Here is a 14,611-nt window from a genome sequence, read left to right as displayed (position 1 = left end):
GGATCGAGCCCCACATCGGGCTCTCTGCTCAGCAGGGAGCCTGCTTCTCCGTCTCTCTCTGCCTGCCTCTCTGCCTACTTGTGTTCTCTGTCTGTCAAATAAATAAATAAAAAAAAAAATCTAAAAAAAAAAAAAAAAAAAAAAAAAAAAAAAAAAAAAAAAAAAAAAAAGAAAGAAAGAAACAAACAAACAAACAAACAATAGCATGGCATGAGTTTAGTCCTACAAGAACACTGGCTAGAGACTTCTTTTAGAAAATGAAATAACTGAACCACATTCACCTAGTTAAACTTTTCCGTGTATACAGTGAGTGATGTTAATTTTATGCACTGCAGACTTTTTATTAAGCAGGCTGCTATAAAAGCTCCTTATCCCTCATGAAAATTACAATAATTAACCACTAGCATCTCAACTATGTTTTAAGATAAATGTCATCCAACAACTATTATATCATCATTCAAATGAAGCAAGTCTTTCTCTTTGGGCCCTAGAGTGACTTGGAGCTACTGCTCGAAAGGACTTCCCCTACTGAAAATACTGGCTGGCCCCCCTCAGTCAAACCTGTGCTGCGTTTTTAAATTTTCTTTTTTTTTTTTTAAGATTTTATTTATTTATTTGACAGGACAGAGAGATCACAAGCAGTGAGAGAGGCAGGCAGAGAGAGGAGGAAGCAGGCTCCCCACTGAGCAGAGAGCCCGATGCGGGGCTCGATTCCAGGACCCTGGGATCATGTCCTGAGCTGAAGGCAGAGGCTTTAACCCACTGAGCCACCCAGGCACCCCTGTGCTGCGTTTTTAAAAGACAGACCTCATTCATTTACAATTCAGTGTACTTCTTCCGGTGGTTTTCTGGAGGGGGTGTTTTCTAAAGCAAAGGGGTGGGAAATAAACCACATAAGCCAATTTTACTTTAAAAGCAGCTGATTCCTCTAAGTGAGTTGGATCTTCGGTTTTCAGCCCAGTCCTACAACTTGTTCATGTTCACTATTTAACATGCCATGCCCCCATCTCCTCTCTTTTCTCCTCCACATCCTCAAAAATACTAGCCCAACAAGTGTCATGAGATGTTTATTTCCGTAGAGTGTCTCAAGTACTATGACCTTGTTGGAAAGACTGACACAGACTAAGGAGAAACCATGGCATTTCTCTGACTCGAAAGAAGGAAAGTAGGAAAAACAGATGGATCTCTCTGGGCCTTCAGGGCTGTGAGGTTATCCCAAAGTTACCCCAAAGTTCCTATCCAGCTACACCATGGTGACAAACGTTGATTATCTGGTCAATAAGGAATTGCTACCTTTGTGGTCATAAAAAATTACAACCTACACAGATAGATAAAATATAATCCTTTACTCATAACACTGTTTTTTTATTTTTTTCCTGAGACTGAAATATTTGTTTGTATCACAACCTCTTTCTTTCTTTTTTTTCCCCCTCCCTAGATAGTTTCCAAGTTTACATCCTTCAAGAACAACTGCCTGACTTCCTGCCAAATCATATGCAGAAGTTTAGAGAATCTTGAAACCAAAGTGGCATATGAAAGCGTGTACAACACATGATGAAAGTAGAAAATAAAGAGATGCTCTCTGAGTGCACGTGTGTGTGCGAGCACTCAGGTAGACCCATTGCACTCTACGTGTCCTGTGCTTCAACCCAAGTATCCTGAAGACACCCGAGGGCAAGGAAGGAACATGTTTCTATTCCCAGCGGCTTTAATAATTGGGAGTCAAATATGGTACTCTTCTTGCTCTTACGTAATTGCGTTAAAGAGCAGTGTTAGCAGGAGAAAAGCAGTGAATACTGAGTGGAACACAATAGAAGGAGATGGAAAATAGATACAAGAAGCTAGGTCTCCAGGGGCAGTATTTTCTATTTGCTGGGCTACAGACTCACAGCTGATAATGCAAGTTGTAATTAATATAAAAGCATGAGACAAGATGGGGAGAGCTTGTAGTAGCGAGGCCACAGGAGATCATTCTGTTATTCTCCTCTGTTTCTCATTTACACAGAGCTTTCCCTAGAAAACACAATTCTGCCTGTGTTTTCTCCCTTGGAAAAAAAAAAAAAAAAAGATTTAGCACCATTATTGAATTTTGCTAAATCTGGGAAAGAGCACAGATAGGACAGGAGTCACTGGGCATAGGAAGCAAAACATATGCAGGCCTCTTTTGTTGAGGTTGCAGATATGGTGAAAATTGTAATATTTTACACCCCTATGGCATTTCTGTGGGGACCTGCTCACAGGAAAATACTTAGTAAGTCCTGGTAAATTGGTGGTATTGCCCTGTTTAAGTGATTCCACAAAGCTCATGGTTCTCCCATTGCAAAAAGACAATGGAGTAAAATGTAGGAGCATTTCTAAATAAATGCAAAACTGAGAAGGGAAGTGAAATGTATTAGGATTCAAGGTGGAAAGCAAAAGACATACTACACACCAATGCTATCTAAAATGATCTGAGACTCATCTTAGACCCCGAGTGAAAATGGATGTGGGATAGCAGAGAGAGCATTAGGTTCGAATTAAGACACGAGGGTGCCACCCCTAACAGATCATGTGTCCTTGAGCAAGTGATGCACTTCATTTCCCTGGGACTTGCTCCCTCCATCTCTTTAAAATTAAGAACTTAAGCAAGATAATCCCTAAGGACACTTCTACTTCTTATTTCTATAATTAAAAAAAGAAAAACTTTAAAATAAGTATTTGATTTTCTAGAAACTACACAACTAACATGTAATATATAACACAAAGTCAAAATTTTTATATGAACTTAAACAATACAGTAGACTAATTCAGACCCTGTGCTTGCAGGTAGAAAGCTATAGTAAACATATATAAAGATATTTCAACCAGCAAATGAAGCATATAAGATTAATTTGACTCAATATGCTTAAACAACAAAGGTAATATATGCTTGCATCACTACACATAATTAATGTGTAACATATTTCCTATGACCGTATGATGTTTTAGTTCCCAATTAACATTGTGCAGAAAATATTTTTTAAATAAGATGAGGACATCTATCATGAGGTATTCAAGCCTACAAAAGTTAAAAATGTTAATAGTATGGTTTGAAAAAAATGTTGGAGTTTCAACTTCATTATTCTAAAGTTGACATAAGAACTCAGGAGAACCATGCATGCTTTCAGAACATGGACTCACTCTTTAAAAATGTAAATAGAGCTGGGGTCTTTCCCTCATCTCCCTGCTTCCACCCTCTGTTGTGCTTTGGGAACTAATATGTGAGTAACTCTCAAAGAAGTGGCAAGTACTCTTTGCAAATTCTAAAAATGAATTCCAAAATTAAAAAAAAATGGATTGCTCTACTTAACTTTTAGAAAAAATAGAAATTTCTTGTTTTGTTGGTATACCATCACATTAGAAAATGTCTCCTATAACTCTGAATTGTGTTGGGATATTCATAAAACATTCAGTCTGAAAAAAAAATGGGAAATTCATTTTTAAAGTATCAAAATTCTAATCTGATAGTGAATGTCAATGGTGGTCAAGTGTGTGTTTGACTTCATCTCATCACAGTTACACTGAAAACATACTTCAACCGCACACCCAAAGTGATTTAAATAATATAATTATTTTGAGTGGGAAATTGACAGCGGAGCTATCAACCTCCAGAAGCTACACAACAATAACGACAGAAAACCCATGACCCCCACCATGCTGAATTGGTGGAAAGAACTCAGAGGCAGAACTTTCCTGGAATGGAGACACTGCATAAGACACTGCAAGGTCTAGAACTTAAGAAACTATCTGATAAAATAAATCATTTGTATTATTAATATCATTATCAAATCCCATTATTTCCCCCTTGATATCCTATAGGCCAATCACTTAAACCTATCCCTCTCCTTGTTGCCTAATCCCTGCTGACTTTCCAGGTACTAATAGATTTTACCTCTAGACACTTGCCTGTAGGTTCTTAACCCATTTTTAGAAGCTGTATACAGGTAAATAAACTTGACATTTCAGAGATGGAAAAGAAAACAACAGTGTATCTTCAGCTAAATTACAGCTTTCAACATAGAAATTAGAATATTTTTTTCTTTTATTAATCATATTATCAGAGCCAATTTTAAGTCACCTGTCATTAACTATTAACAGATAAAGTTGTATTTTCTTCCTTATACTTAATTCATCCAAAAAATTAATAAATGAGTTCCTTATGAACATTAATTAGAAATAATAATATAACTGTATTCACTTCAGGCAAATAGAGCTTGGCTCAGAGAATGTCTTTCAAACAGATATATTTCATTTATCTAACATTGATCTAAAGATATGTGATATCTTCACACGTAAAGATATATTTTATTTTTTTCTGTACTAGACCTGAAATTATGTAAAGTAGCAAGTGTGGATATCACCTATCATTTAGAAATACTACAGACTAGGAAAAGCATGAATATTCCACAATAGTTTTCAAATTGAAAGTTTTTTTTTAAAGAATTGGTTTCTTGACATGTTTATTTTAAACATAATAAATTTGAATGTCTGAGAAACTTAACATGAATTGCAGCTGGAAAATAGAGCTCTATTTCCTTTCACCATCTTATTTTCTTCTTCCCAATATTCCAAAGAATACTGTAATAGTTGTTTCCTACCTACAACAATTACTCTCATGTTTAATAAGAATATAAAAGAAACTGTATTATAATACAAAAATGTAAGCATTCATTATGAATTTACTAAAAACAACAAAATAGGGGCCAGTGTTACACATTTTATTTTCTATTTAATTGCAAACTTCCTTTTATCATCATACCCATCATGTAAATGTCGATAATAAATGAACTAGTTTAGTATCTTAAATGAATGTAATGTACAAAAGGTTAGGACACCCTGGTTGTCTTTTAACAATGTTACATCAGATTATTTACATAAAATTACAGAATGTGAAATCAGCGTGACAACATCCTGATTTACTGTGTAATAGTATATAAAACTCATTCTTAAAAGCCTGCCAAAAATACTTGCTTTCAAGATATTTGTAGCCATTACTTTCATTCAGTTTTATTTTCAAATTTTTCAATAAGAAAATAGAAGTCTATTTTGGCACCTAATATTTTGCTCCTGACGCTTTTCTCCTGCTTTCCACCATGCAAAATTACACTTATTCTTTCTTTTCTCTCTTTCACTCTTTCTCCCCTTGCCCAAGCCTTCCTTAAACACACACACACACACACACACACACACACACACACACACACACAGTGCAGCTTGATACCACTTAATAAGTATAGAGGTGTATGTGTTTTGGGGGTGTCAAACAGCTGTCACAAACTGTCACCTCCACAAGAGAAACCTTGGCACACAACAAATTAAACTACACTTCTTTTTTAGCTGTCATTATTCATAGCCAATAAGTTGAAATGCTCTCGGCATTTCATGTGCAAATAAAACCATGAGGAAGCGCAGTAGATCAGAATAGTGGGCCAACAGATAAAACAGAGAAAACAACACGCTGTCTCAGGCCTTCTGAAGTGGCTCATCATCACCCCTGCACCAGCGTGCACCAAATGAGATCCAGCCTGGGGCAATGTATTAAATATGCATATCAAAGCAAATGAAAAAATAAACCTGGAGATTCAAATTGGACACATTTACATGCTGAAAATGTCCCACTCATACCACTTCGCAGGTAGTAGTTCTGGGGTATTTTCCCCTTTTTTGGTGGGGGGGGCGGGGTGGGAAGGGAGGGTGGACTTGCAAAAGAGGCAGACACACGAGAGAATTCGCTTTGTAGGGGGAGGCTTGGAAAGGAATATAACCAATGCACCTATGATACAGAAATAGCAAAAATGGTGAAAACTCTGCAAGGTTTTCTCTCTCCTCCTGCATAAAATTCAAGTCTGAAGCAAATCTCGCCATTTCCCACTCGGTGTGCTGGTGGAACAAATTATTGCTTCCTTTCAAAACAAATAGCAGGGGGCTAAAGTAAAAATGTTATAGTTCAGAACTCTAGGAAATAAAAGGCTTTAAATTATGATGCCCAATGAGGTGGCAAGCCCTCATGGGTTCAAAATAAATCAGTTGTCATCTTTAGTTGATTGGGGGCCTGAAAGAGGAGCAACAAATGTTACAGTTGACTCTTTTATCCAAAGATGATGATTGTTCAATTATTAAAGCACTATCCTCTTAGGTACCACTTCCTTTTTTAGTATAATTTAAATATTACAATAGTTTCATAAACGGGCACTATCGGCCAATACTCTAGACAGCCTAGTTTATCTTATCTCTTCCCTGCAATTACCGGCATGTTCTAGTTCCATACATCCACTTGAAAAACAGTTGCCAAGAAACTATTCTAGAAAACCAAGTAGTCGAGACCCCTGGAAATGTCATGAGAAACATTTTTGGCTGTAGATAACTGTGAACCTCTCATCCTACAAACCGTGGAACTAGATTCCTTCTCATACCCCCAACGTTGCAGGTTGCATTTGAATTGAGAAACAGGAAGCAGTGAAAATAAACAAATAAATTACAACAACAACAACAATTTCTAATGGAGTGTCATGCCTTGTGGACCAACACCACTCATCATATAGCCACATATCAGCAAGTAAACTTTCCATAGCTGCTTTCTGCATCCTTATGATTTTAGTTAACACACTCAAATACAAGAGAGCCCCTCAAAGTTCACCCCATCATGACGGAAAAAGCCAAGAGTAAAGATAGCAGTAGGAGCTTTCAATGCTATAGTATTTATTCTGTCTCAGAACTAGACAATCAGGAGGACTGACGTTTCCTTTCTTTCTTTCTTTCTTTCTTTCTTTCTTTCTTTTTTTAAACTTTTGTTCTCAGGCTAGCATTCCATACAGTACAAAGGCTCATAATTAAAATGTATGACTGGATATTTTCAAAACTTTTTTTTTTTTGGAGGGTGGGGAAGATAACCTCACAGAAGGTTTATTCTCAAGACATCTCAACCCATTCCTCTTAACACTCAGGAATGGGGGGGGGGGTGGTACAGGTTGCCTTCCAGCCTCAAAGCCTGTTTAACTCCACGAAATGTTAAGTTAATCTTTCAGCCAGCAAGTTATTAGACTATAGCCTATATCACTTAAATTGTAAGCTCAACTGAATATAATCTATGTCCCCCACCCCCGGCTTGAGTTCCTATAAATAAACTGCTGTTCACACCCACTCTTTAACCTTGCCACTCCTGCCTTTCCTACCAGCTGCAATCTTTCTTCTCTTTGCTTCTTTTTCAAATTTTCAGTCTCACTACATATGCTTTTTTTTTTCTCTTTCTTTTCTTTTTTTTTTTAAACATCAGACTCCCTAACTCGGTTCCAAAATAGGATTAAAAACAGAGAATAGAAAGAAATCTCCCATCCTGGCCTGACATACACAGTCACTCCTTACTATACTGTGTCTCCATTCACCAACTGTTTAAGTGTTAAAATTCAACCACGAACCTATGGTTACTCAATCGCAATTCCCTTCAGCTTTCTGTAATACATTGTTAATAACTGTTTCATCAAAGTTACTGTCTTTTATTATGAAGATGCTTCAGGCACTTGGCAATAAGTCCATATACTGACAATAAGTTTCTATAGAGCAAGAGCTCGGAGAATTGTAATGTGTTCACTCCTTCTGTTATTTCTAATGCAATGCAAGATTGCCAATAATTCTCCGGACTGTCATCTCTGTGAGAGACTGGGAAATCGGCCCTCCTCCCCGGTTCCTCTTGTCCTTCAGTTCTCTCTCTCCCCAACCCTGTCCTGCTAGCTGACTTGCCTCTCTGTCCCGGCTGCACTGATTACACAGAGTTGAGGAAGCAGAAAAGACAGCAGTCACCATATCAAACAGACAATTTGCTAACACTCCAGCCACCAAATCCAGGGAACTTTACACATTAAGAGCACAAATCACTCTATCAACTCCCTGGTTTCTTTGGTTCTCCACATAAATAAGCAAAGGGGCCAGGAAAGGGCAAACGAAGATGAAGGGTATGGCAGAGGTAGTGAGAAAGGGAGAAAAGAGTCCCAAAGAGACCAGATCATTTAAAAGAAAACTAAGTTTAAGCTTAGCTAAATGTTACAAGTTTTTTTGTTTGTTTGTTTTTTAATGCTTTACCCAGTGGTCTCAAAAGAATGCGAAAGGGCTCTCAGACTTACATGGTCAGCGAGATTTGTAGAGGAGCCTGAAAGTTCTTCGTGATCTGACTTGGAGCTGCCGTCTCTTTCATCAATGACAAGGTCGATGGGCATTTTCCCCTTTAAACAGCTAATGTACCGATGGCAGAAGTTATCACACAGTTCGTGGACCTAAAAGGAGGGTCATGGTGGAGGGTTCAGCTCATATTGTTGTTGTTATTGTTTTGTTTCATTTTTAAAGGGGAAAAAATCAGGTTGCAAGGTTACATTTGGAAAGAGCAACAGTGCAATGTCTTCCAAACTAACTCTAATTAATGGGTGTAATACTTGAAGGCAAGGAAACAATAGAGCAATTGTTGCAGCAGATATTATTCTCCAGAGACTTCCCTGAGCAACAAGTTACAATAAAGAGAGAAGAAACAGGACTGGAAATAACTGGGCTCAGACTGGGAGTCCAAGGGGGAAAATCCGATTTGATGATAACATCACAATGTTAGAACGCTGGAACTGGGAATAGCGTTGGCATTTGCGATTCAATAAGCTAAGAGTTTTGCACGTTTCCGGGGGACAGTGATTGAGCTGCAGAGCAATGTAAAGTCACCCCAGCGAGGAAGATCCTTCTGCCTGCACCTAACACTTGCTCTGGTCTGAGGGTGAGCTAAGCTAATAGAGACGCAAGCAGGCGAATGTCCAGTAATACAAATGGTTTGCTGCATTTCAGAATAATCCTGAATGCCTAGGGGGAAAGGCGGGAGGGGGTGAGGTAGGGGAGCAGGAAGGGCTGTCCTGATTCACCCATCCTCTGAGCCCTTGGGTCCAGCAGCAATTTGAAGGAAGGACATGGTAACAAGTTGCTCATAACCTCCAGGGGTTCAATCCCTCAGACCGGAGGTTTGTTAAAAGACATCCCTACTCAACTAAGAAAGGAAAGCGGCTAAATCAAAATGAGGAGTGTCACTCTCTGCTTACCTTTTCTAACTCCAAAAGATGAAACCTTAGTACTTGTATTGCTTGTATCATCTGAAAGAAAAGTTTAGAGTGTGGAGTTAAGGCTCTGTGACTCAGAAGTCCTGAGCTGGGGGGGGGGTGGTGAGGGAATTGAGCTGGGGGTGGGGGAAGAAGCAGACAAGTGGCCAGGCAAAACCCACACATCAAGAAATCGTCAGGAAAACCAAGTGATTACTGCTCATCTCTGCCTCATTGGCCACGGGGTAGGAATCTGACTCAACCTGAGCCGAAGCATCTAATATCTTTGCCCCCTGTGTTCACTGAGCTACTCGTGAGGACTGCTTTCCTAGGTCCAGGCCTTCTTTCTCCGCCTGAGTCTTTAACCGTCCCCTCTCTCGACCTCAAACCAAATTTAAAAAAAAAAAAAAAAAAATCCGCTTCTTCGGAGAGAAAGCTTTTTAGAACCGTACACCCTGCGAAATCCGTCCTTACTGAAGAAGGAAATACTCCAGATGAATGGTGAAGCAAGGCCTTTGAAAGCGGATTTAAGTACTTTTAATATTGAAATTGTGCAAATTAGCAAAAGAATCGCACCTAAAAGTGGCCTGCGCCCGCGCGCCCCATACCTCCCCCCCCCCCCCCCGTTTCCCCACCCGCCCTCCGCCGCTGCGCCAGCGGTTACTTCCTTCGGGTGAGCTGCCGGGGGCTCGGCTGCCTACCCAGGCAAACAGAGGAAATAACTCACGTCTCGCAGCCTCGCTCCCCCGGCCGAGACCAGGGACTCATCCCCTGCACACTCTGGGCGCTGTGTCCCCGCCTGCTGCTCCCTGGCCTCCACTTTCCCTGACGTCCATCCCACCCCTCACCTTCCATCGCCCTTGCGGGGGCTCTAAGTTGTTCCCTCTTCCTCCCTGTCGTTCGTGAGCTTCAAAAGAAGCTCTGCTCCAACTCCCCGGAGCTCCGGGAGGAAAGTGGGTGCTTCTAGGCAAGGTGGGGTGGGGAGGAGGAGCACGCTGGGGAAAGGCAAGAAACGGTATGCCTTACCAAATTGTCCAGCTCTGGATTTGAGGAAAAAAGTGGCTTTTCAGCACGAACCTGTAAGAAGCAGGGACAGTCCACATGAATGACCACCTCACCTTAAAAGAAAAACGCTGTCACGGACTAAACCTTGTGAGTGGGTATGGTGGAAGGGCAGTGGCAGAGAAGAGGAGAGGGGCTTTGGTAAAATACATGAAACAAACTAGTGCCTTAAATTAGTGGGTTCGGCTGAAAAAGTGCTGGGGCCTTCTACTCCTGGCCCCATTAAGGGCCACCTGGAACTGCTAAGCTGTTGCTGGGAATTCAGGGCCGTTCTCTGGGACCGAGTCCCCCCTCAACCAGCCGTCTAAGGGGCTGTGACTCTCAGCCTCCCACACCTTAGCGCCCTGCGTAGACTGACCCGAGAGGCGCCCAGCTTCCTTCCCTCCCGGGCACTCTCGGGTGCCTCACAGCCCCTATCCCCAATACTTGTTCAAGTAGCTGCAGGCGGGAGAAAAGGCCAAGCCCCAGATTAGGAGTAGGTCAACTTTAATTCGAGGGTCGAGCCCCTGTATTCCTGGCTGGGGGGGAAAACAAACACCCATATTTATCTCTGCTTCCAATTCGCCTCCAGGCTCAGGGATGGGGAGGAGGCGAAGAGGACGGACTGGGCCAGAGGAACAGATCGGGTGTCCCTGCCTTTTCCTCCTCTTTCAAGTAAAGCTCGGAGGAAAGGGGAGGGGGAGTGAGGGTCTGCAGGAGGGTGAGTGGGTCAAGAAGGTTGGACCTGCTTGGCGAAGACCGCGATGTCCTCATTGAAGGAGTCGGAGGAGCAGACGTCCCCGCCGGCCACTCCGGGTTCCCGGGGAGTGCAGGTCGCCAGCTCGCACTTCTCAAAGACCAGAGCTAACAGAGGAAACAACGGGTGCCTAACGGGCAGCGCCACGCAGAAACACACACACGGAGACGGGGTGCAGAGGGGAAGGAGCAAGAACTGTAATCAACAAGTTTGGAGGGTTCGGATTCCTTCTTTAATAAAACAGGCACGCATCACACTTTACAACCCTTCCTTAGCCAGCCGAGCCTGGGTCAGAAATAGAAAGGAAAAACGGCCTGGCCCTTTCCCTCAGCTCAGGAGTCCCTCAGATCTAGTCAGAGAAGCCCCTGGCCACTTCAGCCCAACAAGTAAGAAAAGCCTCAGTTGGAAGTAATGAAACATCCAAGCAGCTCAGGCAGTCTGGAGCTGGGAGTTGATCCAGACCCAATCCCCACACTACAGAGGCCGCGGAACCAACCTCCTGATACCCAGCCCTGACCTCTCAAGAAAGGAACGGTCTGTGAAATTAAAAAAAAAAAAAAAAAAAAAAGAAGAAGAAAGAAAGAAAGAAAAAATTTTTAACACTCCATATTAAGGGTTACTTTGAAGGAGGCCGAAGGCTTCACCTATAATATACACCCAAAGTGGTATTTCTTACACCTAAATCGGAGAGTGTGCTCTTCCAACCTTTTCACCCCCTTGCCTTATAAACTTGTTTGCTCGACTTCTAGTAAAGCCCGTGTGCGGGGGCCAAAATAATAGGAATGCTAAACGCCCAAGAGCTTCCTTCCAAAGACCACATTTCTCCAGCAGGCAAAAATAAATAAATCGAGTGTTAAAACTTGGAAGTGTGCGTGCGCGTCTGCCCTTTGTGTTCCTCCGGGCGGCTTAGCTGCACTTCGGGATGCTTGCGGCCTCTGGCTTCAGACTCAGTTGCCGTTTACCAACCATCCCCTCCCCTCGGCAAACCGCCGCCTTCTCCACCTCCTCTCAACTAGGAGAGCACCAGCGGTACACTTTGGGACCATGCACCTCCATCCCTCTCCGAGTTCCCTCAGAATATAAAATATGTGATTTCCAGCCATCTCCCTCACTCCTCCTAAGAGCAGCTCTGTGCAAGCAGCAGTCCCTTCCAGCCCGCTGCACTTCAAGGTCTACCCCTTTATTTACAGAGAATTAAGAAGTGGGTGATTAGGACTTCCTGGCCGACAGAAACAGCCCTGATTCCAGCTCAAGCTGCATTTAGTGACTCCCAGACTCTCGGTAGGAAACAAGAGGGCGAAAAAAAAACCAAAACAAAACAAAACAAAAAACCCCCAAAGTTGCTCTTCATCTGCAGGAAACTTTCTCCTTCGTCAAGGCCTCTGTTAGGGGGCCTGGAAGGACCAATTCTGCGTCCTTTGGCCAGGAATCCCGTCCTTGGGGAGAAGGCCCTGGCAAGATTCTCAGGACTCAGTCACTCTGGGCTGTGGGGTCCGGAGTGACGGGGCCGTGGGGGTGGAGGAGGCTTTATCTTTCGGGGACTTACACTTAAGGCGAAGAAGAGCAGGCCCCCTTCTCTGTCCTTTCTGAAGGCAAGCGGTTCCCATCCCCCTCCCCCGAAGAAATAACTCCCCACTTAGTCGACCATCCCCTCAACCCCCACAGAGACGAACACACACTCGCACTCACAAACAGTATGCTGGGTCGGGAGGGGGGGGGTTGGTTTACCCATAGATCGCGTCCTTGTCCCGCTTCAAGGCGTCGTTGACAGCGGATCCCATGCTGGCCGGCATGACATTGGGGTGCGGGGCGTGCGCGCCGTAGTGCTGCGTGGCGTGGAGCGGCGGCCCGTGGTTCAGGTGGTGAACCGGAGGGATCGGCCGCGGCGCATGAGGGTCTCCGTACATGGAAGCAGGCACCCCTACTCCGTCCATCCCGCCGTAATGGGGCAGCTCATCGTACTGTCGGAACCCGGCAAGGGGGAGGGGGGCGCGGGAGGTGAGGGAGAGCCGAGGGGGAATAGAAAAAGAAGATGGGAGAAGAAAGCAAGGAGAGAAGTGGAAAGGAATAGAGGTGGTGGGGGGGCAGGGGAGAAAGACGAAGGGAAGAGGGGGCAGGCAGGGGAGAGAGAGAGGGGGAGAAATAAAAACAAAGTCAGAAAGGAGAAAAGTACCGAGCACGAGTTGAACACACAGAAACCAAACCAGCCGAACAACGAGTTGAAAGTTGCGGGGGGAAATGTTTTTAAATTTTAAAATGAAAAAGTATGAACCAAGAGCAGCGTTTAGAGTAGGGAGAGGGGGCAGTGAGGCCAGGGACTGAGGGGGCGCCGGGAGGTCCCGCTCGGGCCGGAGGCAGCAGAATCGTAGCGAGCCAACCGAGGGAGAAGTGGAGTTAGTGTGAGGAGGAAGCCCCGGATCCCACCCCTCACCCCCCTTCGCCTCCTCCCGAAGATCCAATAAATCAAAAGGCGAAATGAAACAAAATAAAGAGAAGAAAAACGCTAATAATCAGGAGGAGAACGCCGAGGAAGAGGGAAGACTGGGGCCAGTGCCTCCCCGGGGGCAGGGAGTGGAGGGGAGGGGGGAATAACGTGAAAGTTACCAGAAACATTATTTAGCAGCGGATTCCCTGCGTCCTTGTCAATTTCAGAGACAAAACAAGCAGCCCAGGCTAGTCTAGGCGGCGGCGCAGCGGCTGCGGCGGCGCGGCCCCAGCGGCGGCCCCGGCGGCGGCGGCGGCTCCTACGCAGCCCGTGCCCGCCCCGAGCCGCGGGAGCAGCGGCGGCAGCGGCGCAGCAGCGGCAGCGGCGGCAGCAGGAGAACCGGGGGAATCGCGCTGCTGGGGTAAAAGCTGGAGCGAGGCGAAAGCGTGTAACAATTGCACACGCACACACACCACTCACACGCACTCGCCGCCCGCCCGCTCGCACAGCGCTGGAACACGCGCGCCCAGACACGCACACACGCACGCACACACACACTCGCACACACGCAGAGGCACGGGGGGGAAAAGCCGATGAATAATTTTGCTGCTATTTTTTTAAATACTGGCCGCCATCATCAAGCAGCGAGAAGCAGCAGCGTTGAAGGGAGAGGAGGCATCGGGACAGGCCCCTCTTAGGAGAGGATTTATATCTAGGTAAGTGTTGGAGATTTAAACCTACCCTTTGCGCCATCAGTCTGCGCTCCAATAAACTCCTGGATGTGTCGTATATTTAATATCCCAGTCCGGATAAGAAAGTGATCTAGGCTGAAGATTCCTTTTTTTTTTTTTTTCCAAACCAAAAAGACTTCTCCCAATTCTCCAATATGTTATTTTTAGGGGGGAAAAAAAAGCCCAGGCAAGACAACGAAGAGTTTTTTTTTTTTTTCTGTGATATTTCTTCTTTTTCTCTTTTTTCCTCTTCTTCCTCCTCCTCCTGATCTTCCTCCTCCTCCTCCTCCACCTCCTCCTCCTCCCCCCTCCCCTCCTCCTCCTTTTCGGTCCTCCTTTCCCCCTCTTTCTCTTCTCTTCCCCTCAGTTGGAAAAAAAAAAAAAAGAAAGAAAAGAAAAAGAAGAAACAGAAGAAAAAAAATTGTCAAGCCCCCGAACTGAAGGTTACGAGCGGCCCGTCAGCAGCCCACATGTAACCGAACTGTCGTGTTTCATGGCTTTTTGCCACTCCAGCTGTCAATCAAAGCCCGGAATGTCAAGGTAGTGAATGAATGATGGTTGATGATGATGAAGAGGA

The 14,611-nt window shown here is 44.1% G+C and overlaps 1 protein-coding gene across 8 annotated transcripts in view; it reads right to left on the bottom strand.

Annotated features, from left to right (window-relative positions):
- The window catches only part of MEIS2 (Meis homeobox 2), a 206,284-nt gene extending 192,004 nt beyond the window's left edge, over nt 1–14,280 (bottom strand). For 3 of the 8 annotated variants that reach the window (XM_032856884.1, XM_032856886.1, XM_032856889.1), the window contains exons 1-6: nt 14,045–14,279; nt 12,607–12,839; nt 10,867–11,008; nt 10,107–10,157; nt 9,084–9,134; nt 8,136–8,285 (exon numbers count right to left, since the gene is read on the bottom strand). In XM_032856884.1, coding sequence (XP_032712775.1) covers nt 8,136–8,285; nt 9,084–9,134; nt 10,107–10,157; nt 10,867–11,008; nt 12,607–12,839; nt 14,045–14,056 — 639 coding nt within the window. In that variant the 5' untranslated portion in view covers nt 14,057–14,279. Of the gene's footprint in view, nt 1–8,135; nt 8,286–9,083; nt 9,135–10,106; nt 10,158–10,866; nt 11,009–12,606; nt 12,840–13,482; nt 13,605–14,044 lie in introns of those variants that run through there. The other 5 variants (XM_032856885.1, XM_032856890.1, XM_032856887.1 and 2 more) reach the window with 4 other exon arrangements.
- Between the last annotated feature and the right edge of the window lie 331 nt (nt 14,281–14,611).

Source organism: Lontra canadensis, unplaced genomic scaffold (assembly GCF_010015895.1).
Source record: "Lontra canadensis isolate GAN:19392208 unplaced genomic scaffold, GSC_riverotter_1.0 scaffold12, whole genome shotgun sequence".
Lineage (NCBI taxonomy): Eukaryota > Metazoa > Chordata > Mammalia > Carnivora > Mustelidae > Lontra > Lontra canadensis.
This window is presented reverse-complemented; position numbering and strand designations above follow the sequence as displayed.